The sequence below is a fragment of the Bos indicus x Bos taurus genome, chromosome 20 (genome assembly GCF_003369695.1).
Source record: "Bos indicus x Bos taurus breed Angus x Brahman F1 hybrid chromosome 20, Bos_hybrid_MaternalHap_v2.0, whole genome shotgun sequence".
NCBI classification, from domain to species: domain Eukaryota; kingdom Metazoa; phylum Chordata; class Mammalia; order Artiodactyla; family Bovidae; genus Bos; species Bos indicus x Bos taurus.
Window position 1 is genome coordinate 34,906,766 of NC_040095.1, and position 25,980 is coordinate 34,932,745.

At 39.0% G+C, this 25,980-nt stretch overlaps 1 protein-coding gene across 2 annotated transcripts in view; it reads left to right on the plus strand.

The window, feature by feature from the left end:
• The window catches only part of C9 (complement C9), a 66,173-nt gene extending 40,585 nt beyond the window's left edge, over positions 1 to 25,588 (plus strand). Inside the window, exons 7-11 of one of the 2 annotated variants that reach the window (XM_027520148.1) lie at positions 7,603 to 7,843; positions 9,037 to 9,162; positions 11,530 to 11,708; positions 20,558 to 20,786; positions 25,260 to 25,588. In XM_027520148.1, the coding sequence (XP_027375949.1) occupies positions 7,603 to 7,843; positions 9,037 to 9,162; positions 11,530 to 11,708; positions 20,558 to 20,773 (762 nt within the window). In that variant the 3' untranslated portion in view covers positions 20,774 to 20,786; positions 25,260 to 25,588. Of the gene's footprint in view, positions 1 to 7,602; positions 7,844 to 9,036; positions 9,163 to 11,529; positions 11,709 to 20,557; positions 20,791 to 25,259 lie in introns of those variants that run through there. The other variant, XM_027520149.1, reaches the window with a different exon arrangement.
• The last annotated feature ends 392 nt before the right edge of the window (positions 25,589 to 25,980 follow it).

A 25,980-nucleotide genomic window follows, 5' to 3' on the forward strand; every position in this document is an offset into this window, starting at 1 on the left:
GATCCGAATAAAGATTTGAAGGACAGGAAATTGTCAAATATAACTGGCAGAAGGATCTATTAAAGACAAGTCCCTAAGATGGGAACATACTTGCACATTCAGTTCAGTTCAGTTCAGTTCAGTCGCTCAGTCGTGTCTGACTCTTTGCGACCCCATGAATCGCAGCACACCAGGCCTCCCTGTCCATCATCAACTCCTGGAGTTCACTCAGACTCATGTCCATTGAGTCAGTAATGCCATCCAGCCATCTCATCCTCTGTCATCCCCTTCTCCTCCTGCCCCCAATCCCTCACAGCATCAGAGTCTTTTCCAATGAGTCAACTCTTCACATGAGGTGGCCAAAGTACTGGAGTTTCAGCTTCAGCATCATTCCTTCCAAAGAAATCCCAGGGCTGATCTCCTTTAGAATGGACTGGTTGGATCTCCTTGCAGTCCAAGGGACTCTCAAGAGTCTTCTCCAACACCACAGTTCAAAAGCATCAATTCTCTGGCGCTCAGCCTTCTTCACAGTCCAACTCTCACATCCATACATGACCACAGGAAAAACCATAGCCTTGACTAGACGGACCTTTGTTGGCCAAGTAATGTCTCTGCTTTTGAATATGCTGTCTAGGTTGGTCATAACTTTACTTCCAAGGAGTAAGCGTCTTTAATTTCATGGCTGCAGTCACCATCTGCAGTGATTTTGGAGCCCAAAAAAATAAACCAGAAGGAGAAAAAGTTAGTGAGGTTACCTTGAATCAGATAATAAAGGGCCTCACAGCCTGTGATAAGAGTTTGATTTTTTTCAATGAGTGACATGAGGGACCATTGGAATGTTTTGAATAGAAGATTGACATACTTTAATATATTTTAAATGACTACTCTGGATATGGTTGGGACAAGATTATGAAAGTTAGTAGCAAAAGGAAAAAGATTTGTTAAAACCTATTGCAAGAATCTAGGTGAGAGATGATGGCATTTCAGAAAAGGACAGTTGTAGAGTCAAACATGACTCTGTTTTTGCTCTGAGCAACCAGAAGAATGGAGTTGCTATCAGCTGAGATGGAGAAAACTTCAGGTAGAGCAGGTTTGGAGAAGACCAGTAGTTAAGTTTTAGATTATGTTTGAGATGTCTATTTGGCATTCCATTGGAGACATAAAGTAGTAAGTTGATGTTATGAGTCTGACATTTGGGAAGGAGGTCTGGAATTAAGTTTTAAGTTTGAGAAAATATGAAAGTCGCTCAGTCATGTCTGACTCTTTGAGACCCCATGGACTATGCTGCTGCCGCTGCTAAGTCGCTTCAGTCGTGTCCGACTCCGCCTGACCCCATAGACGGCAGCCCACCAGGCTCCCCTGTCCCTGGGATTCTCCAGGCAAGAACACTGGAGTGGGTTGCCATTTCCTTCTCCAATGCATGAAAGTGAAAAAATAAAGTGAAGTCGCTCAGTGGTGTCCTACTCCTAGCGACCCCATGGACTGCAGCCTACCCGGCCCCTCCGTCCATGCGATTTTCCAGGCAAGAGTACTGGAGTGGGGTGCCATTGCCTTCTGCGCCATGGACTATACAGTCCATGAAATTCTCCAGGCCAGAATACTAGAGTGGGTAGCCTTTCCCTTCTCCAGGGGATCTTCCCAACACAGGGATTGAATCCAGGTCTCCCACATTGCAGGCAGATTCTTCACCAGCTGAGTCACAAGCTGTTAATAAATATATGGTGCCTAAAGTCATATGATTTAATATTGCATAAGGATGAGGAATGTTAGGTCCAATGAATCAAGGTAAATTGGACGTGGTCAAACAGAAGAGGACGAGACTGAACTTTGACATCTTAGGAATCAGTGAACTAAAATGGATGGGAATGGGCAAGTTTAATTCAGATGACCATTATATATACTACTGTGGACAAGAAGCTCTTTGTAGAAGTGAAGCAGACCAAATAGTCAACAAAAGAGTCTGAAATGCAGTAACTGGGTACAATCTCAAAAACAATAGAATAATCTCAGTTTGTTTCAAAGGCAAACTATTCAGCCTCACAGTAATCCAAGTCTGTGCCCCAACCATTAATGCCTAAGAAACTGAAGATGACTGGTTCTGTGAAGACTTACAATGCCTTCTTAGAACTGACACTTAATTTCAGATGTCCTTTTCATCATCAGTTCAGTTGCTCAGTCATGTCCAACTCTTTGCAACCCCATGGACTGCAGCACGACAGGCTTCCCTGTCCATCACCAACTCCTGGAACTTGCTCAAATTCATGTCCACTGAGTCAGTGATGCCATCCAATCATCTCATCCTCTATCATCCCCTTCTCCTCCTGCCTTCAATCTTTCCCGCTTCAGGGTCTTTTCTAATAAGTCAGTTCTTTGCATCAGTTGGCCAAAGTATTGGAGCTTCAGCTTCAGCATCAGTCTGTCCAATGAATAATCAGGACTGATTTCCTTTAGGATTGTTTGGTTTGATCTCCTTTTCATCTTGGGGTTTAGAAGGCAAAAGCAGGAAGTCAAGAGACATCCAGAATAACAGGCAAGTTTGGCCTTGGAGTACAAAATGAAGCAGGGCAAAGGCTAACAGAGTTTTGTCAAGAGAACACACTGGTCATAGCAAACACCCTTTTCCAGCAACTCAAGAGATGACTCTACACATGGACATCACCAGATGGTCAGTAACAGAATCAGATTGATTAAGTTCTTTGCAACCAAAGATAGAGAAGCTCTATGCAATCAGCAAAAACAAGACCTGGAGCTGATTGTGACTCAAATCATGAGTTCCTTATTGCAAAATTCAGGTTTAAAAAGAAGAAAGTAGAGAAAACCACTAGGCCATTCAGGTATGACCTGAATCAAATCCCTTATGATTATACAGTGGAGGTGATGCATAGATTCAAGGGATTAGATCTGATAGAGTACCTGAAGAACTATGGATGGAGGCTCATAACATTGTACAGGAGGCAGTGACCCAAACCATTCCAAAGAAAATAAATGCAAGAAGGTGAGCTGTTTGTCTGAGGAGGCTTTACAATGCTGAGGAAGGAAGGGAAGATAAAGGCAAAGGAGAAGGGGAAAGATATATCCAACTGAATGCAGAGTTCCAGAGAATAGTAAGGTGAGATAAGAAGGCCTTAAATGAACAATGCAAAGAAATAGAAGAAAACAATAGAATGGGAAAAACTAGAGATCTATTCAGGAAAATTGGAGAAATCAAGGGAACATTTCATGCAAGGGTGGACACAATAAAGGACAGAAATGGTAAGGACTTAACAGAAGCAGAAGAGATTAAGAAGAGGTGGCAAGAATACAGAAAAGAACTATCCAAAAAAAGGCCTTAATAACCCAGATAACCATGATGGTGTTGTCACTCACCCAAGGCTGGTCATCTTGGACTGTGAAGTCAAGTAAGATTTAGGAAGCATTACTACAAAAAAGCTAGTGGAGGTGACGTAATTCCAGCTGAGCTATTTCAAGTCCTAAAAGATGTGGCTGTTAAAGTGCTGCACTCAGTATGTCAGCGAATTCAGGAAACTCAGCAGTGGCCACAGTACTGGAAAATGTCATTTTTCATTCCAATCCCAAAGAAGGACAATGCAAAAGAATGTTCAAACTACTGTAAAATTGCACTCATTTCACATGCTAGCAAGGTTATACTAAAAACCCTTCAAGCTCGGCTTCAGCAGTCCATGAACTGAGAAATTCTAGATGAACATGCTGTGTTTCAAAGAGGCAGAGGAACCAGAGATCAAATTGCCAGCATCCATTGGATCATGGAGAAAGCAAGGGAGTTCTAGAAAAATGTCTATTTCTCCTTCACTGACTATGCGAAAGCCTTTGACTGTGTAGATCACAGCAAACTGTGGGAAATTCTTATATAGTTGGAAGTAGCAGACCACCCTACCCATCTCCTGGGAAACCTGTACATGTGTCAAGCAGCAAGAGTTAGAACTCTACATGGAACAACTGACTGGTTCAAAATTGGGAAAGGAGTACAAAAAGGCTATATATTGTCACCCTGCTTATTTAACTTATATGCAGAGTACCTCATGTGAAATGCTAGGCTAGATGACTCACAAGCTGGAATTAAGATTGCTGGGAGAAATATCCACAACCTCAGATACACAGACGATACCACTGTAAGAACAGGAAGTGAAGAGGAAATAAAGAGCTTCTTGATGGGGATGAAAAACAGAGTAAAAAAGCTGGCTTGAAACTCGACATGAAAAAGCTAAGATCATGGCATCTGGTCCCATCACTGCATGGCAAGTAGAAGGGGAAAAGAAGGAGAAGTGATAGATTATCTTTCCTTGGGCTCCAAAATCACTGCAGAAGGTGACTGCAGCCATGAAATTAAAAGATGCTTGCTCCTTGGGAGGAAAACTATGACAAACTTAGACAGCATAGAAACATCATTGTGCTGACAAAGATCCATATAGTCAAAGCTATGATTTTTCCAGTAGTCATGTATGGATGTGAGAGTTCAACCATAGAGGAGGCTGAGAGCCAAAGAATTGATATTTTGGAATTGTGGTGCTGCAGATGACTCTTGAGACAGCAAGAAGATCAAACCAGTCAATCCTAAAAGAAATCAATCCTGAACATACCTTGGAAGGACAGTTAGTAAAGTTGAAGCTGCAATACTTTGGCCACCTGATGCAAAGAACCCACTCATTTCCCTGATGCTGGGAAAGACTGAGTGCAATAGGAGAAGTAGGTGGCAGAGGATGAGATGGTTAGATAGCATCCCCAACTCAATGCTCATGAATTTGAGCTAACTGTGGGAGATGGTGGAAGACAGAGGAGTCTGGTGTGCTACAATCCATGGGTCCCATAGAGTGAGACACAATTAAGCAACTGAACAACAAAATATATAGATGGTGCTTCAAGTTGTAGGCGTTGGTGAGACCACTAAAAAATTAGTGTGGTTAGAAAAGGGAAGATCAAAGACTAAACTCGAAACTTCAATAGAAACTGGTCTGGGGAACAAGGAGTGAAGGAAGAAGGTAGCCAGGGTGCCATAGAACCTAATTACTCAAAGTGTGTTCTGTGACCAGTAGAAGCAATGTCTCACTGGGAAGTTTAGGATCTCAGACCCTACAACAAACCTACTGAGTCAGAACTGCATTTTGACAAGATTCTCTAGATGTTTATATTGTATGGTTTGAGAAGCACTATCCTAGATGACAAAAAAGAAAAGAGTGATGAACTGTCAAATGTACTAATATATGCAAGAGGATATATAGACATGACCACTGGCTTTAGCATTGTGAAGATCACTGGCACCTTCAGAAGAGGTTTTGAATAAAAGAGAAGTTTTGTTGGGAGTTGAGAGGGCAGCAGCACGACTAGGTTAGATTTAAGAGAAAATGGAAAGAGAAGAATTGGAAACAACCAGACTAGAAAACTCTTTAAAGGAATTTTGCTTCTAATTGGGCTTCCCTGGTAGCTCAGCTGGTAAGGAATCCACCTGCAATGCAGGAGACTCCCGCATTCAGGTCTGAATGCAGGTTCAATTACTGGGTTGGGGAGATCTCCTGGAGAAGGTATACTGCAGTATTCTTGAGCTTCCCTGGTGGCTCAGATGGTAAAGAATCCACCCACAATGCGGGAGACCTGGGTTCAATATCTGGGTTGGGAAGATCCCCGGAAGAGAGCATTGCAGCCACTCCATAATTTTTGCCTGGAGAATCCTCATGGACAGAGGAGCCTGGTGGGCTACAGTCCATGGGGTCACTACGAGTCGGACATGACTAAGAGACTAAACACAATGAGGGCAAAGAAATGGATGGCAAGTGGTCAGACAAGTAAAACCAAGAAATTACTTTTATTCCCTTAAGATGGAAGAAACAAGGATGGATTTGGATGGGAATGATCTAAGATCTATCTCTAAAATAAGCTGAACCAAAGAATATAATGTCTTTCTGACAAGATACACCTCTCAATTTTAGCAAATGAAAAGAAATTCAAATATGTTTTGTGCGTCTTTGAGATTCTGTTAAGAATGATTATGCAATTCACCAAATGGAAAACATATAAATATGGAATAAGTTTCTTTAAGATTCTTGTTAGATACTGAGTCACCCAGCATCGGTTGAAGTTAAGTCCCACAGTGTAAACAGTTGTGCTTCTAAAACATAAAAAATTTGCTGTGATGTTCATACATACCAAGATTCACCTTTAAAAAAATCATAAAATGTTTTAAACTCCTATGCAATGAACACGTGTCCACCACAACTACAGCAGGAAAATTTTAAAAGAACCTGCCACAAAATCATGGGATCTCAATTGTGGTTTAGTTTTGCCTGGGACAGTCTATAGCATTGAATCGCATAGCTCTTTGTCACTGCCCCTGTTTCCCTTGGGAAATGTAAGCCACCATCCCTGGAAACATTTAAGTGCTGAGGTGTTTAGATTGACTTTGAAAACTACTTCTTCAAATATTGTCTGTCTTTCCCTGTTATCAAAGATTCGGAGGACTTAGGAGAAGACACAGAAAGGCCTGAGACCCAGGTTTTCAGTATCAATCTTTGCCACAGATTTGGTGAAAATAATTTGATACCTTTGTATCCCAGTTTCCTTGTATGTAAAATAAGATTGGGCTTCATATATAATGCCTACATATCCTTCCATTGTTAACATTTTAAGTCACCTTAGTGAGGTATAATTTACTTAAAATAAAATGAAAATATTTTAGCATATAGTTCCATGAGTTTTGATTGTTATATCCACCTCCTTAAACAAATGCAAAATATTTCCATCACCTCGAGAAAATTCCCTCATGCCCTTTGAATCAATCCCCTACTGCCTAGGAGGCAACCACCTAGGAGACCAGATTTCTCTGACCACAGCTTAGTTTCACCTGTTCTAGAACTTTATATAAACACAGCAGAGTCATATAGTATGTGGGCTTCCCAGGTGTCACTGGTGGTAAAGAACTCTCCTGCCAACGCAGGAGCATAAGAGACAGGTTCAATACCTCGGTTGGGAAGATCCCCTGGAGGAGGGTATGACAACCCACTGCAGTATTCTTGCCTGGAGAATCCCATGGACAGAGGAGCCTGGCGGGCTTTAGTCCATAGGGTTGCAAAGAGCTGGACATGACTGAAGCAACCATACACACACGCATACCGTATAAACTCTTTGGTGTATATTTCACTCAGGAAAATGTTATTGAGATTTATTTGTGTTGTTGCCTGTATCAGTAGTTCATTCCCTTTTATTGCTAACTAGTATTCTTTTGTGTGAATAGACTACAATTTGTCTATTAATTCTCCTGTCAGTGGACATTTGTCATTTTCCATTTTAAGCTACTCTGCCCAAAGTTGCTATAAAAGCCTCTCACAGATCTTTGTGTGAACTGCTCTTACTGATTTTATGTAGAAATGAATTTGCTGGCCATGGGAGTGTGGACTTTTTTAAGACACTGCCAAACAGTTCTCCAAAGTGATTGTACCATTTTATCCTTCCAGCAGCAATGTGTGAGAGTTCCAGTTGTGTACATCTTCATCAACACTTTTGATAGGATTTTAAGTTTCTCATTCAAATGGGTTTTCTAAATTTTTTGTGAGTTTTAAATTTGAAATAAGGGTGATAAAATTCATGTTTCTTTTCTTCTGCTCTGCAATAAAGGAAAAAATGTTTCTGCATGTAAAAGGGAAAGTTCACCTAGGAAGATTTGTGATGAGAAGTCGGGATGTCATGCTGCAAACAACTTTCTTGGATTCTATAAATACTCTGCCGACTACTTACGAAAAGGGGGAATATTTTGCATTTTTGGAAACCTATGGAACCCACTACAGTAGCTCTGGGTCTCTTGGAGGACTCTATGAACTAATATATGTTTTGGATAAGAAGTCCATGGAGCAGAAAGGTATACTGAGAAATAGAGCTCTAGCTTCCAATGTTGTTTGAATCAACCACTATTTCTAGCACTAACCTCTTCCAGTGGTTAGCACTAAAAACAGTGGTAGAGTTCTATAACCTGCTTCTTTGCAAAAATTCATTCCCTGCCTTTTGGCCTCAAAAATCCTATCAAACAGCAAGTTGACTTCCACCTCAAACAAGATAACTTGGCCATGTACTACTCATCAAGGCTACTGAGAAATGCACAAATTCGTATTGCAATATAATGTTATTTGGTGATGCTGCTTTTAGTGAAGCACTATTTACAAAGGGCTTCCCAGGTGGGGCTAGTGGTAAAGTACCCACCCGCCAATGCAGGAGACCTAAGAGATGCAGGTTCTATCCCTGGGTTGGGAATAGACCCAAGGAAGGCATGGCAACCCACTCCAGTATTCTTGTCTAGAGAATCCCAAGAACAGAGGAGCCTGGTGGGCTACAGTCCATTGGGTCACAAAGAGTTGGACCTGACTGAAGCGACTTAGCACAGTCCACAGCACTATTTACAAGGTGAAAGAAAGTACAAGAGACATCATTTATATAACCTCTTGCTTAATCTGTAGACTGGTTCAATTATATGTGTGCCAATTATCTTCAAAGTATTCTTGAGAATTGAAAAGGAAATGTCATAAAGTTTCTCCCAGAGTGGAAGGAAAAAGCAGTGGTAACAACATATACGTCTAAAGCAAGAGTGGAAAATTAGTTTTACCTCATATGATGACAGTTCTAACCATAGAGTGGTAGTTGAATTGGGTCCATATTGAGTAGGCTTCTGACCACAGTTGAAATCATAGAAAAGACTCTTATTGATCATCAACGTCTGCCGTATGTACAGAATAAAGTGTCATGTATTTAAATCATCTGCCCAAAACAGGTTCCTTAACTGTTTCATGATTCTGTACCCTCATCTGTAAAATGAGGATAAGGATAAAGCTTACCTCAAGAGGTTAATGTGAGGTTTAAGTTAGTTAATTCCACAAAATACTTAGAATGATGCTGGGCACATCATCATTCAGTACATGTTAGACATTGTCTCCTTTTTGAGTTCAGTAATAATGTCTAGGAATCTAAGTCAGTATGTTTCTTACAAAATAACAAAATTGGAATTTATTGATGATATTGACAGATATTATCGAATAATTTCCAACTAAATATATTAAACAGATATTGAACTGAGGGACGTACAGAGATGCCTCGGGTTTGATCTGGATTTGTCTCTGAAGGTTGGAGTTGAAGTTACGGGAAATTTTGATTCAAAACTTTGCTCAAAGAAGGGTATGGGTCAAACAGGTAAGTATGACTTAACTTACCAGGGTAAAAAGAAGGAAGAAATGTCCATGAGAACGGCCCTGTCACTATGAGTCTTCTTTATTGTCTCTCTTCTTTATGTAAAAACAAAGCAAAAAAATAAAAGTGTTTAAAGCTATTTTACTTTTTTTTTTTTTTGGCTGAGCCACACCAGCTTGTAGGATCTTAGTTCTCTGGCCAGGGATCGAACGTGGGCCCTTGGTGGTAAAAGCATATAGTCCTCACCACTGGACTACCAGGAAATTCCCCAAAACTATTTTATCTTTATAGTGTTTCCCAAATGGCTATAAACACAAGTAACCTGGGGACATATATTCAATGGCTGAGCCCTGAAGTGCACAGCTCTGGTGGTGGTCACTGTAGATTTGTATATTTACCATGACAATGGTAGAATACCCACAGTAGAAAAATATCTTGAGGAAAGTTTTCTTTATTTTCCCCTAATTTTAACAAAGCTTCTGAATGGCCTAAAGGAGGTGCTGTCTGTGTCCATCAAGAGAGGAGAAGGCCAAAGCCATCTCCTTAACACCCTAATTTTCCACCTGACTCAAAATCCCTAATTCATCCTCACCCAACTGGTCAAAAAGTACAAACTTCCAGTTATAAGATAAACACATACTGTGGATGTAATATACAACATGATGACTCTAGTTAACACTGCTGTGTGATATGTTCAAAAGTTGCTAAGAGAATAGATCCTAAAAGGTCCCATCATAAGGAAAAAATCATTTTTGTAACCATACGAGGTGATGTGTGTTAACTAAACTTTGTGACAATCATTTTGTAATATATATATATGTATGTATGTCAAGTCATTATGTTGTCCACCTTAAACTTACACAGTGTTGTATGTCAATTATATCTCAATAAAACTGGGTGAAAACGGAAAAATCCCTACTCCATCCTTAACATTAAGTCAGTACATAACTTTTTAAAGAAATGTAAATTGCTTGGTATAAATATTACTTCTGTTGCTAATCATTGGCAGATTTATAATCAAGAGTGGTGCTGGAGTTCTCAATTTTTCATTCTGACCAGAAATACTTGAGAGCATTCTCAGAAATACAAATGCCTACGATTCACCTTTAAAGAGTCAGCTGATAGTGGAGAAGTAGAGGAGAGGAAAACCTAATATTTTTAAAAGCATACCAGTCACGAACATGTGGTCATGAATGGAAACTACTGCTGAAGTGAAAAGAAAGCTGACCTTGCCATCAAATGTCCTAATTTCAAAATTTGACCCTGAAGCTTACTATGTGGTCTTGGGCTCGTCACTCCACCCCTCTGAGGTTCAGTTTTCTTATCTATAAAAATAAGGAAGCATAAAAATATCATCTTGAAATTAGATTTTTAGTTCAAAAAATTCACAATTCTAAATGATTCACCCAAATCTTTTTAAAGTGGTTTGGTCTGGGAGAGACTGAGGGAGAAATATGCAAAAAAAAATGTGGTGGAAAAAACTGTGCTTTTTATTTTATTCTTTTTTCATATTCTTTGATATTTTATAATATTAGAATAGTCAATGCAAATGTATACAAAATATAAAATATAATTATGAAGGTAAGTCTTCAACAAAAAATGCATGCAATCAAGGTTCATGTTGGACTTCCCTGGTGGTCCAGTAGTTAAGAATCCACCTCCAGTGCAGGGGATATGGGTTTGATTCCTGGTCTGGGAAGACTTCACATGCTGTGGGGCGACTAAACCTATGTACCACAACTCCTGAAGCCCATGTGCTCTAGAGCCCATGCTCCGCAACAAGAGAAGCCACTGCAATCAGATGCAGTTGCAACTGGACATTAGCCTCTGCTCACCACAACTAGGGAACGCCCATACAGCAACGAAGACCCAGGGCAGCCAGAAATGAATAAATTTATTTTCTTTAATAAAAAAGTCATGTCCCCATGTGTGCCCATGCTTAGGTGATGAACTTTAAATTATTGTGTTGCATGTGTTCATCTAGTCACGTCCAACTCTTTGTGACTCCGTGGACTACAGCACAGCAGGCTTCCCTGTCCCTCACCGTCTCCTGGAGTTTGCCCAAGTTCATGTTCATTTAAATTCTTAATGTATCTTAAATATCATTCCATTTATATTTTCTTTTAAAAGATTGAAATCTATAATTGTCTACTAATAAAAATTATCCTTGGATCTCTTCTTGGCCTTTTGGCTAAAATCAAGTGTAAAAATTACCCTTGGAGATTTGGGGTGAAAAAATTACCTAAGTAATATCTATAAGTAAAATTCAATAAATGTACTAGAACTATACCTTGTGAAAGGGTTCAATAAATATTTATCAAATATCACACAACTATACACACTTTACTTATGTCTTCTTTCTCTTCTCAGAAACGAACCCAGAGGCTGACCTCTTCGATGATGTTATCACCTTCATAAGAGGAGGAACCAGAAAATACGCAACTGAACTGAAAGAGAAACTTCTCAGAGGAGCCAGAATGATCAATGTGACTGACTTTGTAAATTGGGCCGCTTCCTTAAATCATGCTCCGGTGCTCATAAGCCAAAAAGTAAGAAATACTTATTTTCAAATAGAAGATTTTGTCATTTTTCTGACTAAATGTAACTTCATCTGAAAGGCATGTGAATATCAAAGTCACTCACTCACACCCCATCCCTGAAAGCAGCATGGCATAGAAGAAAGGTGGGGAATGGGCATCAGACCCTCACAGTCTCTGTTCCTCACTAGATGTGTCATATTTTCTGACTTCTGCAATGCTGAGTTCTACAGGGCTTCATGTGTACTTTAAGACTTAGTATGATTGCTTATATAGAGACTATAGCACAGATTGGTACAAAATAGTTGCCCAGAAATTGTCAGTTCCCTTCCAACTGAGCTGGTTGTTCCTTGCCTTGAAGTGACATCATACCACCCTTTTCAACATAGGAGAATCATATTTATCAAGGGCCTGTGTGAAAAAAAAGTTCATAAGTCCTCAGAAAGTAAGACCAAGGATGAGAAATTCTCGTGGTTAGGAAATCCTTTCCTTTTTGTTTCTTGATCATAATAGTCTTCAGTTTATAAACCTTTTGGGACTTTACAGTCTGGTGCATATTCCTAAGGGGGAAAAATGGCATTATAACTATTAATAAAAAATATAACTGTCAATGTTATTTAGCCTCATCATTCTCTCCCCAAACTAACTAAAAAGGTATATGTTTTCCTTTATTGCTTATTTTCTTCCTGATATTGTTAGAAAGTATTTTTCCTACTTTCTTCTATGAAAGTGAAAAGTAAAAGTTGTAGTTGCTCAGTCCTGACTCTTTGCAGCCCCATGGACTGTAACCCACTAGTCTTCTCTGTCCATGGAATTCTCCAGGTAAGAATACTTGTGTGGCTAGCCATTCCCTTCTCCAGGGAATCTTCCCAACCCAGGAATCAAACCCAGGTCTCCTGCTTTGAAGGCGGATTCCTTACTGTCTGAGCGCTTTTTCCCTGTCAGTTTCACAATTGTCTTCCCTCGGGTCAAATTTATCTTTGATTGACCCATACTTCCATTTTATTAACTCGAGCTATAAACATGTTGACATTTTTGATAGGACTAGTTATTGGAGAATTGGGTTTCTTCATTCTTCATTACTGTCTTTAAAGGGAGTGAAACCACCAAAGCTACCTCATTTATGTGATTGAGAAACTCAGAAACTGCAAAATTATGATGGAAATCTATGAAAATCTAGCCAGTTGTAAATGTGCAAACACATCCATGAAAGACTTCAAATATTTTGTTCAAAAGCTAGGATAAAGAGAAGAAAAAAGCTAACCAAAATTAAAATCAGAAGAGTTCACTCTTATTTTGTCATATTTAAATAATATTTATACTCATTATCTTGAACTCAGTGAAATAAATCTGTCAGAAGATCTTAAACAGGAAAATAATTGGTTGAGAATTCCCTGGTGGTCTAGTAGGTTAGAACGCTGTACTCTCACTGCCAAGGGTCTACATCTGATCTCTGGTGTGGGAACTAAGATCCCACAAGCCGAGTGGCCAAACAAACAAAAGAATTGATTTAAGTAGAAGTTTACATTCAGTTCATGCATTCATTCGTGCTCAGTCATGTCTGACTCTGTGACCCTATGGACTGTAGTCCACCAGACTCCACTGTCCATGGAATTATCCAGGCAAGAATACTGCAACAAGTTGCCATTTCCTCCTCCAGGGGATCTTCCCAACCCAGGGATCAAACCTGTCTCTTGTGTCTCCTACATTGGCAGATCAAGTCTTTCCCACTGTGCTACCTGTGAAGCCCTTACATTCAGATGGACATCTAAAGTGACTTGTCTTCTCATCTCTACAAAAAAAGTTCAACTGTTCTTGTATGGATCCAAGATTGTTCTCTGAGGAGGTCTTAATAATAATTTATCATATTCTGTTACTGTTGTTGTTCAGTCACTAAGTCATGTCCAATTCTTTGCAACCCCATGGACTGCAGCATACCACGCTCCCCTGTCCTCCATTATCTCCCGGAATTTGCTCAGTTTCATGTCCATTGAGTCAGTGATGCTATCCAACCATCTCATCTTCTACCACTCGCTTCTCCTTCTACTTTCAATCTTTTCTAGCATCAGGATCTTTCCCAATGAGTTGGCTGATCACATTAGATGTCCAAAGTATTAGAGTTACAACATCAGTCCTTCCAGTGAATATTCAGGACTGATTTCCTTCAGGATTGACTGGTTTGATTTCCTTGCTCTCCAAGGGAGTTTCAAGAGTCTTGTCCAGCACCACAGTTCAAAAGCATCAATTTTTCAACACTCAGCCTTCTTTATGGTCCAGCTCTCATATCCATACATGACTGCTGGAAAAACCATAGCTTTGACTCTATGGACATTTTTTGGTAAAGTGATGTCTCTGCTTTTTAATATGCTGTCTAGGTTTGTCATAGCTTTCCTTCCAAAGAGCAAGTGTCTTTTAATTTCATGGCTGCAGTCACCATCTGCAGTGATTTTGGAGCCCGAGAAAAGAAAATCTGTCACTGCTTCCACTTTTCTCCCTTCTACTTGCCATTAAGTGACAGGACCAGATGCCATAATCTTAGTTTTTTTCATATTGAGTTTCAAGCCAGCTTTTTTACTCTCCTTTTTCACTCTCATCAAGAGACTCTTTTAATTCCTCTTCACATTCTGCCATTAGAGTGGTATCATCTGTATATCTGAGGTTGCTGATATTCCCTCTGGCAGTCTTGATTCCAGCTTGTGAGTCATCCAGTCTGGTATTTTACAACATGTACTCTGCATATAAGTTAAATAAGCAGGGTGACACTATACAGTCTTGTCATACTCCTTTACAATATTGAACCAGTCCATTGTTCCATGTCCACTTCTAACTGTTGCTTCTTGACAGGCATACGGGTTTCTCAGGAGACAGGTAAGGTGGTCTGGTACTGCCAGTTCTTTAAGAATTTTCCAGTTTGTTGTGATCCACACAAAGGCTTTACATAGTCAAAGAAGCAGAAGGAGATGTTTTTCTGGAACTCCCTTGCTTTCTACATGATCAAACAAGTGTTAGCAATTTGATCTCTGGTTCCTCTGCCTCTTTGAAATCCAACTTGCACATCTGGAAGTTCTCACTCCATGTACTACTGAAGCCTGGCTTGAAGGATTTTGAGCATAGCCTTGCTAGCATGTGAGATGAGAGCAATTGCACAGTAGTTTGAACATTTTTTTGTACTACCCTTCTTTGGGTTTGAAATGAAAACTGACCTTTTCTACTCCTGTGGCCACTGCTGTGTTTTCCAATTTTGCTGACATATTGAGTGCAGCACTTTAACAGCATCATCTTTGGGATTTTAAATAGTTCAGCTGGAATTCCATCATCTCCAATGGCTTTGTTCGTAGTAATGCTTCCTAAGGCCTACTTGACATCACACTGCAGAATGTCCTAGAGCTGCTGCTTTTTTTAAATCTCAAGTCAATAAAGTACCTGCTGAATTCTTACTACTGAATTTACTGGAATTATTCAAAGACCTTCATCAGCTCTGTCAGCTCAGTACTACTGGCTGGATGCAAAATACAGTTTATTCTATTTTTAAGGACAACTATTGACTCCCATATTTTTAGACTAGTAGGCATTTCATCTTCCTGATGGCTCAGTTGGTAAAGAATCCACCTGCAATGTGGGAGACCTGGATTCGATCCCTGGGTTGGGAAGATCCCCTGGAGAAGAGAAAAGCTACCCACTCTGGTATTCTGGCCTGGAATATTCCATGGACTGTATAGTTCATGGGGTCGCAAAGAGTCAGACATGACTGAGTGACTTTCACTTTCACTCAGGCATTGTATCTAAAATATCTGTATGTTTCTTTCTTCAAGAATTGGAAGCTTGGATTTTTCATATTAATGTTCTCCCTGAGAAAAAGTCAACCATAGTGAGTCCACCATGAAACATTTCTTAAATTCATCTTATTATAGAAGAAATTCAGAAAATAGTAAAATAATATGAACTCTTTGACTCTATATGGCTTTTAAACCTCTAAAGAGACTTGAGATAAAGCTTAATTTAATCTTGAAATAGATTCCAAGTTATTTTGCTCTTATAAATGTAAGGTCCTTTGGTTAACTGGCATTTCCATGAGATAATTGAACAATCTATAGTCATGGATTTATTCTTTGGTAATTGAAGCATTCTATTGTCTGTGTATTATGACATGTCCAACTACTGGGATGACCATAATAAAACAATTGGCCTTTCTAGTCAATTATGAAAAAAATGGAAAAACCCCTCCCTACCCATATTAAACTGATTTATATTTAATTCACTGTAGCAATCTACATCAATTATCTAGGTATTTATGTTGCAAATAGTTTCTCTTGGAGAAAACATGAGAAAGTTACATCAGTCTAAATTAAAAGCTGCTTAAATATATTGCTGAGATTTTCTAAGCAAAGCACTTGGTTTTATTTATATTTATTTTCCACACTAAAGTAACTATGACCATGCTATATTGGGTATAATACTGTGACTTTGATTACCCTTTTGTTTGTGTGTGCTTCAGCAGACCCCAGATCACTTCTTGAGGAGTGTCTTGGCCCAGCCCAAGAATTGTCCTTCAGCCCTTCTCTGAGGAGGAGATAAGCTAGGTCACCCTTCCAGTACTGGTTTTGTCATAGTCTTCAGCTTTCATGAAAATATACTATTCCCATTTCCCGCTTGCCTGAATGTTAACATAAATGGCCCTACATTTTGCCTCAATAGAATACCTGAATTTTGGTTTCTTTAGCTTATTGCCACAAACTAGTTATTAAAATGTCAGCTGAGTGAAATTACATTTAGTAAGGATTGCCTGAGAGATATAAAGTTTATGATTTCCTCTAGAGCAGTAGTAGTAGAGATGAATCAGTATAGGTAGCATATAGCATATTGACTTCCTGCAGAGTTTTATTTTTGCATTATAAAAACGAATTTATGCTTGCTTTATTTACTGAAAGGATATTAGATAATACAACATCCTCTTTATGAGAAATCATGGGAGATATTACTCTTCATTCTCAGTGTCAAGGATCATTTTGTTTCTCTTGAGAATCAAGTGAGCTTTTCTTGCATGCATGTAATTTAAAATTCAGTTGTCTTATTCAACTTGCTAGAATTTATGAGTCACTTCATGCACTGATGGGTCCTCCTGCATGACTTTTGTGCCTTTTTGTTGCTTTTGCCTTCATCTTGCCTTCGCCATGCATTCTCAATTCTCCTTTCCCTCATTTCCCTCAGCAGCTCTTATCCACCCACATATCAAGTTCTATGAAGCTCTTTCTGGAGCAACTTTAAGTAAGAATGAATTAATTGATCTACCATTTTTGTTTATCATGCAACTCTTAGAACGATGCACCAGATGTTAAAAAAACATCAGAAGAATTTTAAAGAGCTGTGGTACCAGCGTTCTACACTATAGTCATTACAGTTATAGTGACGTCATCCCTAACTCCCTTGTATAGCAGTTTAAAACAAAACACTTTTTCAACACACTACATTTGGTTCATATAGTTGCATTAAGTGGACATCAAGAAACTTAAGTGTAGTTAATATCAAACTGTGTTGTGAATTCATTGTATTTTAGCATGTCACATGATAGATTACATCTACTGAAAATTCATAAATTTTATGAATTAGCAGTAGGATTCAGATTTTCACTATGACATCTTTACTTGGGAGAAAGAAACTTCTACTGAAAATGGTAGAAAGAGAACAGTTAGCCAGTATGAGAGAACAATGAAAACTGTTTTTTTACTTAACAGAAGGCCAAAGTTCATCAAGGGGGAAAAAGTGTGGCTCTTAAAGCAAACTTCAAGAAGTGCATTTTCACTGTTTTTTGTCTTCTTTTGGGATTCTTGACTCCAGGGGTTCCTCTAAAACTATTTACCATTGCATGTCCTTCCTTTTTATCTCTTTGAACACTGTTTATGAATTTCATCCAAACTGTATTTTGGATGTGCCCCTCTAATCCTGTATCTTCAGTTATCTGGCCTTGACTTTCCTTTGAAGGGTAAAAACAAGATGGATTTCTTTTCTTGAAAATCAAAATAACGCCACCACATACTTATGCTGTTTGTGCTAATGTGGCAACACTGTTAAGAGGTTTCTTTCTTCCAATTGAATATGTCAGAGTTGGAATCTGAATCCTACGTGCTAATTCATAGAAGACTCTACTGAGGGACAGTTGTGGGGACTTTGTAGGAGTTCTTGATGTGTTCAGGATATGAGCCTATTCTAACAGTGTTACAGACGTCTTCTTTCACTGCAGGACTCTCACCCTCCAGTGGCATTCTTTTTTGTTAGTTTGTTTTTATTGGCTGTGCCATGTGGCATGTGGGGATCTTTGTTCCCCAATCAGGGATCAAACCTGCATTTCCTGCAGTAGAAGCTCAGACCACCAGGGAAGCCCCTTTTCTAGTTTTTTATTTTATTTTTTATTTACTTATTTTGGGCTGTGTCAAGTCTCAGTTGCAGCATGCAGGAACTTTCATTGTGGCATGTGGGCTTCTCTGTAACTGAGGCACAAAAGCCCCATGGCGTGTGGAATCTTAGTTCCCTGACCAGATATCCAACTCATATCTCCCACATTACCAGGGATTCTGTCAGAGTAGCTTGAGGCTTGAGGTGATTTTATTTTCTTCCAAAGAAAATACATATTTATATTTAAAAAGCTTCTGGGGTACTGACCCAGGATTATGTTTAAACTGGCTGCAGTCTTTGCCAGGGCTTCCTCAGTTCCAATTCCCGCTTACTTCTGGGGCTCTAGTCCTTGAGTCTCAACCGAAAACACAATTTGTTTACTTTTGTTGTTTCTGAATTCCAATCTTTTTCCCAGCCCAGTAACATACTGCCTTACCTCTTAGCTCCTCTTCCTGATTTAGGAAATGTATCAAGGGGACTGTTAACCCAAAAGTACTGATCTCACCTCACTGAATTTCCACCACCTCCCTGGTCTTAGCTTAGTCATTTTTTGTTATCTTGTTAGTTCTCTGGGGTCTTCAAGTGGATTTTTAAACTTCACTTTTATTTACTTGTTCAGCTTTTCTCATTGTCCTCAGAAAAAGGATTGGTTAACATTATTTAATCTATCATTACTCTTCTGCAGGAATTTGTGATATATTTTTTAATCTCATCTTTCTTGAGTCTTTAGATTCTAATTTCTTCTAAATTTTGCTATCTCATTTCAAAGTACTAAGCCACCAAAGGGTCTCATTTTCGACCCTATGGACTGTAGCCTGACAGGCTCCTCAGTCCATGGGATTCTCCAGGCAAGATTACTGGAGTGGGTTGCCATGCCCTCCTCCAGGGAATCTTCCAAATCCAGGGATTGAACCCAAGTCTCATGTCTCCTGCATTGGCAGGTGGGTTCTTTACCTCTAGTGCCACCTGGGAAGCCTATATATGGTTTATAAAGATTTATAAAACATAACTCTATATATTCGATATGTGTTATATATGTAACAGTACTGTAAGAATTTTTTTTTAATTCTGCACTATATTACTAGTCTTTTTGTCTTTACACCCTCAAATCTCAACTTCATAGTCATTTTCTCAGGAAAGCTTTTCCAAACTTCCCTGATTCAATTGTGGCAACTGTGTATCTTACTTCAGGAATTTAAGGGTACAAAATAAATCACTTTGCTTCATTTATTTAAGTATAATTAAATTTGACATTTCCACCCTTCCATGCTGCTGGAAAATTCATCCGTCATTCATTTGCTGGATGGGTTCAGGGTGGTTCTTGTTTGTCCAGATGTTTCGCTTTGGTAAATAAGGATAGGATATATAAGTATTTAGTCCATTGTGGTCACCCTGATGACCTCATGGTTCAAGTTTACAAGTTTACTTGACATCAATGGTTTCAAACGTTCCATGCCAAGATTGTGCATTGGAGACATTGACAAATCTGTAGCCTGGTCCCTGATAGCCACCTTCCCTAGGGGCCCTTCAAAGATTTCACTACTTGCCAAAACAGCTGTTAGAGATCTAGTTATGGTTCCTGCTACTTGAAGTATATGCTAACTCTATCCCCTTCCTGGACTGGAGGCAAGCTCTCCCTCAAAGGTAATAAGAAATTTGTTTTTAGAGACATTCTGGACTTGGCATCACACATAAACCTCTTCTTAGACAAGAGATCCAAAGCACTTGTCTACCTTCTGGAAAGGGGAGACAGACAAAGAGCAGCAAAAAGGATTCACAATAAATATGTCACTAAATTATCCTGCAGTATCAGTCTCCTTTCCTCAGTAATGGGCTTCCCTGGTGGCTCAGATAGTAAAGAATCCACCTGCAATGCAGAAGACCCAGGTTTGATCCATGGGTCGGGAAGACCCCCCCAGAGAAGAAAATGGCAACCCACTCCAGTATTCTTGCCTGGACAGAGGAGCCTGGCAGGCTACAGTCCATGGGGGTCACACAGAGTCGGACATGACTGAGTGACTAACACACTTTATCTCTATAATGGGATCTTCATGGTTACAGAGATCATGGCTACTTTTGATCACTAGTATAGGCTTAAAAACTAACATCATGTTGTTGTCAGTCACTCAGATGTGTCCAACTCTTTGCGACCCCATCGACCATTGCCTGTCATGCTCCTCCATCCATGGGATTTTCCAGGCAAGAATACTGGAGTGGGTTGCCATTTACTTCTCCAGGGGATCTACCCAACCAGGGATTGAACCCAGGTTTCCCGCATTGCAGGCAGGCTCTTTAACATCTGAGCCACCAGGTCTTAAAAGCTAACATTATAGCTGACAATAGTAATCATTCAATAAGCCTTTGTTGAATTAATGAATCAAAGAATAAATAATTTAGTCAAAAATATTACATAAACTAAAATATTAGTCAGTAGGAAAAGACCTAAAATTAAACATTTTTCTCTCTTGCAGCTAGTTCCGATATATGATCTGATTCCAGTGAAAATGAAAGATGCACACCTCAAGAAACAAAATTTGGAAAGAGCCATTGAGGACTACATCAATGAATTCAGTGTAAGAAAATGCCAACCGTGCCAAAATGGAGGGACTGTGGTTCTGCTGGATGGAGAATGTGTGTGTTCCTGCCCAAAAGAGTTCAAGGGAGTTGCCTGTGAAATAAAAAAATAGAAAATTTATAAAGGTGAGAACAACCTCTTAAACATCATTAAGGACAAAAATATGCATTTGGGAACTATTTAATTTGAAAGCTAGTTCTTCAGTTAATTTGCACTAAGCTTCTAGATTAGCCATATAAACAAAGGATAAAAATGGAATGAATAGTGGAAATGGACAAATCAGCCTTTATGTGTCATTTAGCACACAGTTAACCTCTACCTCTTCCTCTAAATAGAGCTATAGACAATAAATTGTAATGATCGCGTTACTTTTTTAGTTATAAAAATTTTACATAAAGGGAAAAGTTTACAGAAGTCTAACAAACATCCAGAAACTCACCATGTGAATATATGTGTGTGTATATGTAAATATATATATACAATAAATACTTCAGAACCCCTTTATAAGAAAAATAATCACAGATACAATAGAGTACTTCGTACCACATCATCTCCCTGCAAAAAGCCCAAGTTGATTCTTGTCTCCCACACAACTCAGATACAGTTACTGTCTTCTTCTTCCCGTTTTATTGATATAGAATTGATGTACAGCACTGTATGAATTTGAGTATAGCATAATTATTTGACTTACATTTCACTTACCAGATTATCACAGTAAGTTAGGTGAACACCCATCATCTCATCTATTAATACAAGATTAAAGAATTAGAAAAAAAATGTTTTCCTTATGATGAGAACTCAGGACTTTCTCCATTAACAACTTGCATATAATGTGTAGCAGTATTAATTATATTTACCATGTTGTACCTTATATCCCGAGGTCCTCCCTGTAGCTCAAAAGGTAAAGAAGCTGCCTGCAATGCAGGAGACCTGGATTCGATCCATGGGTCAGGAAGATCCCCTGGAGAAGGAAATGGAAACCCAAAGTAGTTATTTATCTTCTAATCGGAAATTTTTACCTTTTTGACCATCTTCATTCAATTTCCCCTCTTCTTATCCCCATCTTCTGGTCACCACAAATGTGATCTCTTTCCCTATGTGTTTGTTTGTTTATTTGGTTGGTTTTGAAGTGTGCTGCTGCTGCTAAGTCGCTTCAGTTGTGTCCGACTCTGTGCAACCCCATAGAGAGCAGCCCACCAGGCCCTGCCATCCCTGGGATTCTCTAGGCAAGAACACTGGAGTGGGTTGCCATTTCCTCCTCCAATGGTTTTGAAGTATAATCAACCTATAACGCTATGTTAGTTCTTGTTACACAACATAGTTATTCGATATTTCTATAAGTTTCAAAAGAATCACCATGATACGTCTAGTTATCATCAGTCACCATACAAAGATTAAATAGTTATTGACTGCATCCCTTACACTGTACATTCTGTACCCCTGACTCATGCTTTGTACTCCTTAATCTCCCTCACTTATTCCTCGCCTTCTTTTACCCTCCTCCCCTTACAGTCACTTTCATTAAGTTAGGAGTATTTCCTTCTGGTCCATATTTTTCACTTTTTCCAAATACATCTGTGCCAATGGGAAAATATCCAATGTTGTTTGGGATGGTTTTTTAATTTATATACATGGTGTTCACTGAATTTTAATTTTTTAATTTTAACTTTCCTATCCTCCCTGGTGGCTCAGATGGTAGAGTTGGCCTGCAATGCAGGAGACTCAGGTTCGATCCCTGGGTTGGGAAGATTCCCCTGGAGAAGGAAATGTCAACCACTCCAGTATTCTTGCCTGGAGAATCCCATGGAAAGAGAAGTCTGGAGGGCTCCAGATGAAGAAAACTGAGATTCTTCACTTTTTACAGCTAATCATCTGAAATTATATTTCAATATTTTGCTTTCTTCAAGGAGGAACGACTTTAGCCATCTTTCTAAAACTGAGGATTTACTAGGTCTTTCATTCTGGTAGAATTAATTAGAATCCTAATAGATAAGTAAGATTTAGCTCAACTGTTAATTATCACAAGATTAGCTAGTTGGATTAATTTCTTTTGAAAATCATAACTTACTTTTTTATTGAACAAGCAGTTTCCTACAACAAAATGTCTGAAACAATTATTCAGTTTCCTCAAAGATTTCACGGCCTCAAGTTTATCATTCAACCATACTTTCAACCATACTTTCAACCAAGGTCCATCTAGTCAAAGCTACGGTTTTTCCAGTAGTCATGTATGGATGCGAGAGTTGGACTATAAAGAAAGCTGAGCACCAAAGAATTGATGCTTTTGAACTGTGGTGTTGGAGAAGACTCTTGAGAATCCCTTGGACTACAGGGAGAACCCACCAGTCCATCCTAAAGGAAATCAGTCCTGAATATTCATTGGAAGGACTGATGCTGAAGTTGAAACTCCAATACTTTTGGCCACCTGAATGCAAAGAACTGACTCATTTGAAAAGATCCTGATGATGGGAAAGATTGAAAGTGGGAGGAGAAGGGGATGAAAGAGGATAAGATAGTTGGATGGCATCACTGACTCAATAGACATGAGTTTGAGTAAGCTCCGAGTGTTGGTGATGGACAGGGAGGCTGGCGTGCTGCAGTCCATGGAGTCACAAAGAGTCGGACACGACTGAACTGACAGAAATTTTTTTTTGTATTTACAAAGAAAATTTTAAAATTGTCATATTACAAGTGTCTTTTGCCCTTCTTAGCAAACACAGAAACTCAGGAATATGCTAACAATATACATGTTAATATTTCTCAGAAATTTTAGTATAACTGATTTACCCTATATACTAACTCTGTCTCTCACCTATCTAAAGTGTCAATCCTATGTTCTGTATTCCAAGCAGCATTTGTAGCAAAAAATTCATACTCAGGACCTCTGTTTTCTACCTGTTTCTCTATATGTGGAATATTCTTCAGCTTTCTGTAATTTCTTCAGCTCCGTCTTCTAATTTTTCAGTTATTTTTTTTTCAGCTGCATATAGACTATATCCTATAACCAATGAGCATTTTCTCAAATTTATTTTCATTATAAACTAATTATAATTAATTATAAATAAATTTAATTTCTATTTGTTTGTTTGTTTGTTTGTTTGTTTTAAGTCTGTTTTTTTCTTTCCTGGCCTACTGGATGTTTCCCATTTCTATTTCTTTGAACATGCTGGAGGTGGTTTAGTCTCTAAGTTGTGTCCAACTCTTGTGACCCCATAGCCTGCCAGGCTCCTCTGTCCATGGGATTTTCCAAGAATACTGGAGTGGGTTGTCATTTCATTCTCCAGAGGATCTTCCCGACCCAGGGCTCAAACCTGGATCTCCTGCATTGCAAGCAGAATCTTTACCTACTGAGCTATCAGGGAAGCCCTTTGAACATGCTAAACATGTTCACATAAAAGTCTCTCTCAGATTGACCTAGGATATATAGTTTCTACACGTACTCATTCTCATGGCATTTTTTTCTTCCTTGAGTATTAATAGTTTTTTGTATCTCAGGCCTAGTCTTCAGTGAAATTTGTTTCCTGTGGGAACCTTGTATATTCTGGCTAGAGATGGTAATCCTAGGGTTGTTTGTCTCTCAGGATATCCTGTTGTTTTTATCACTTTGCGCCAGTTTTTCATGTAAATTTCTTGATTTGGATTCTACATTTTGTATTCATGGACAATGACAATCAAGGTCCCTCCTCCTATATATATCACATGCTTGAAAACACTGGTGTCTTCTGGCTGACTTTTCACACCTGACCATGAGTTCCTCACTGAGACTCTAGACCACAGGGAAACCTTTCTTGCTGACTCTTTCCTTCATGGAAGCGCTTCTCGGCATCCAGTTTTCCACAGAACGTTCCGTTCCACATTTCCACATACACTGGACTGACCCCCACCATGAGGCTGAAAACCTTAGGACGTCATCTTTCTTTTTGCATACTATTTTCTTAGGGTGGAAGACTCTGCAACTTTATCCTCCTTAAACTAATCCAACCTCCCTCTCCTTGTGTGTTTCTACTTCTCCCAGGCCAATGGCTCTCAATCTAGTTGTTAATTGTATCAATATTAACCTGATATTAACCTATTAGCTTTTTTAAAGGGCAAAATAGAAATATAACAAAACAGATATCCACCCCCAAACCAATTAAACTGGAACCTGTGTGGTGGATCCTGGGTTGCCATGGTTCTTTTTTTCTTCTTTCTCTCCCTCTCTACCTTTGCTTTTCTTTCTCTCTTCTTTTAAATCCTCTGGTTATTCTAATCTATTTAGCCAAGGTTAAAAACCTCTATTCTGGACCCAGGTCAATTAACACCTCTGATGAAATCTCCTCCAGCATCTCCAGGCATCCGTTCTCTATCTATGTGCTGAGCACGTCCCCCCTGCTCTTTTAGCACTAATCACATTTACTCTCCCAACACCAGATGAACATCCCCTCTAGTTTGGAAATGCATCTTATATCTTAAACCTCACTGTCTTCCCAGCACCTGAACAGTATCTGGTATATCATAGTTCAACAGGATAAAAGGATGAGTAAATGGATGGGTGGATTGACCCAACACTGAAGCTCTATTAATCATTAAGATTTGATAATTCTTTTGTTTTTCTCTAGGATTGCAGTTGAAAAAAAAAGTAGAGTTGTTGGTTTCCCTGGGATCATATGGAAAGAAAAACACCAGCACCTTCCAGAGATAGTTCTTGCTGCCAAATGAAAAGCAACATGCTTCATGAAAATCCTACCAACCTCTGAAGTCTCTCTCTTAAATCCACAATGCTTCTTTTTCTCCTTCAATTCCCATGATGTTTCCATTTGTTATTCCCTAATGAGGAGAGTCAGCAGTGAGGTACGCCAGGACTTCTTTCCCACACAGCTAATGCCAATCTCTGGCTAGCAAAACAAAATTGAATTAAAAAGAGAATGTTGATTTAAAAGACTTTAAAGTAATTGTCACAGTTCTTCATATGATGAGTATGTTCCGCCAGTTCCATTACCATGAGTCTGAACCATGCAATTTTGCTCTTGTTTACATTCCTGTGTCTTGTTCAGTCATTTGTGAATACGAGCACGCATTCATTCTGCAAATACTTGCTGAACACCTACCACAAGCACCGAACTCTGCTTTTTAAGTCTTAGCTTTGTGATTTAACTCTACACCTCCAGAGGAAAACATGTATTTGTAACCAAAAACCATTAACTTAAATCATATGAAATTGTCTCTATTCAGTCATATTTTACCAAAAACAAAACAAAACCCAGGAATTTCATATGGCCAAACTTAATATGTAGCCTTACATAATTCTATGTAAGATAAGTCAACCTATATAATAAGCTA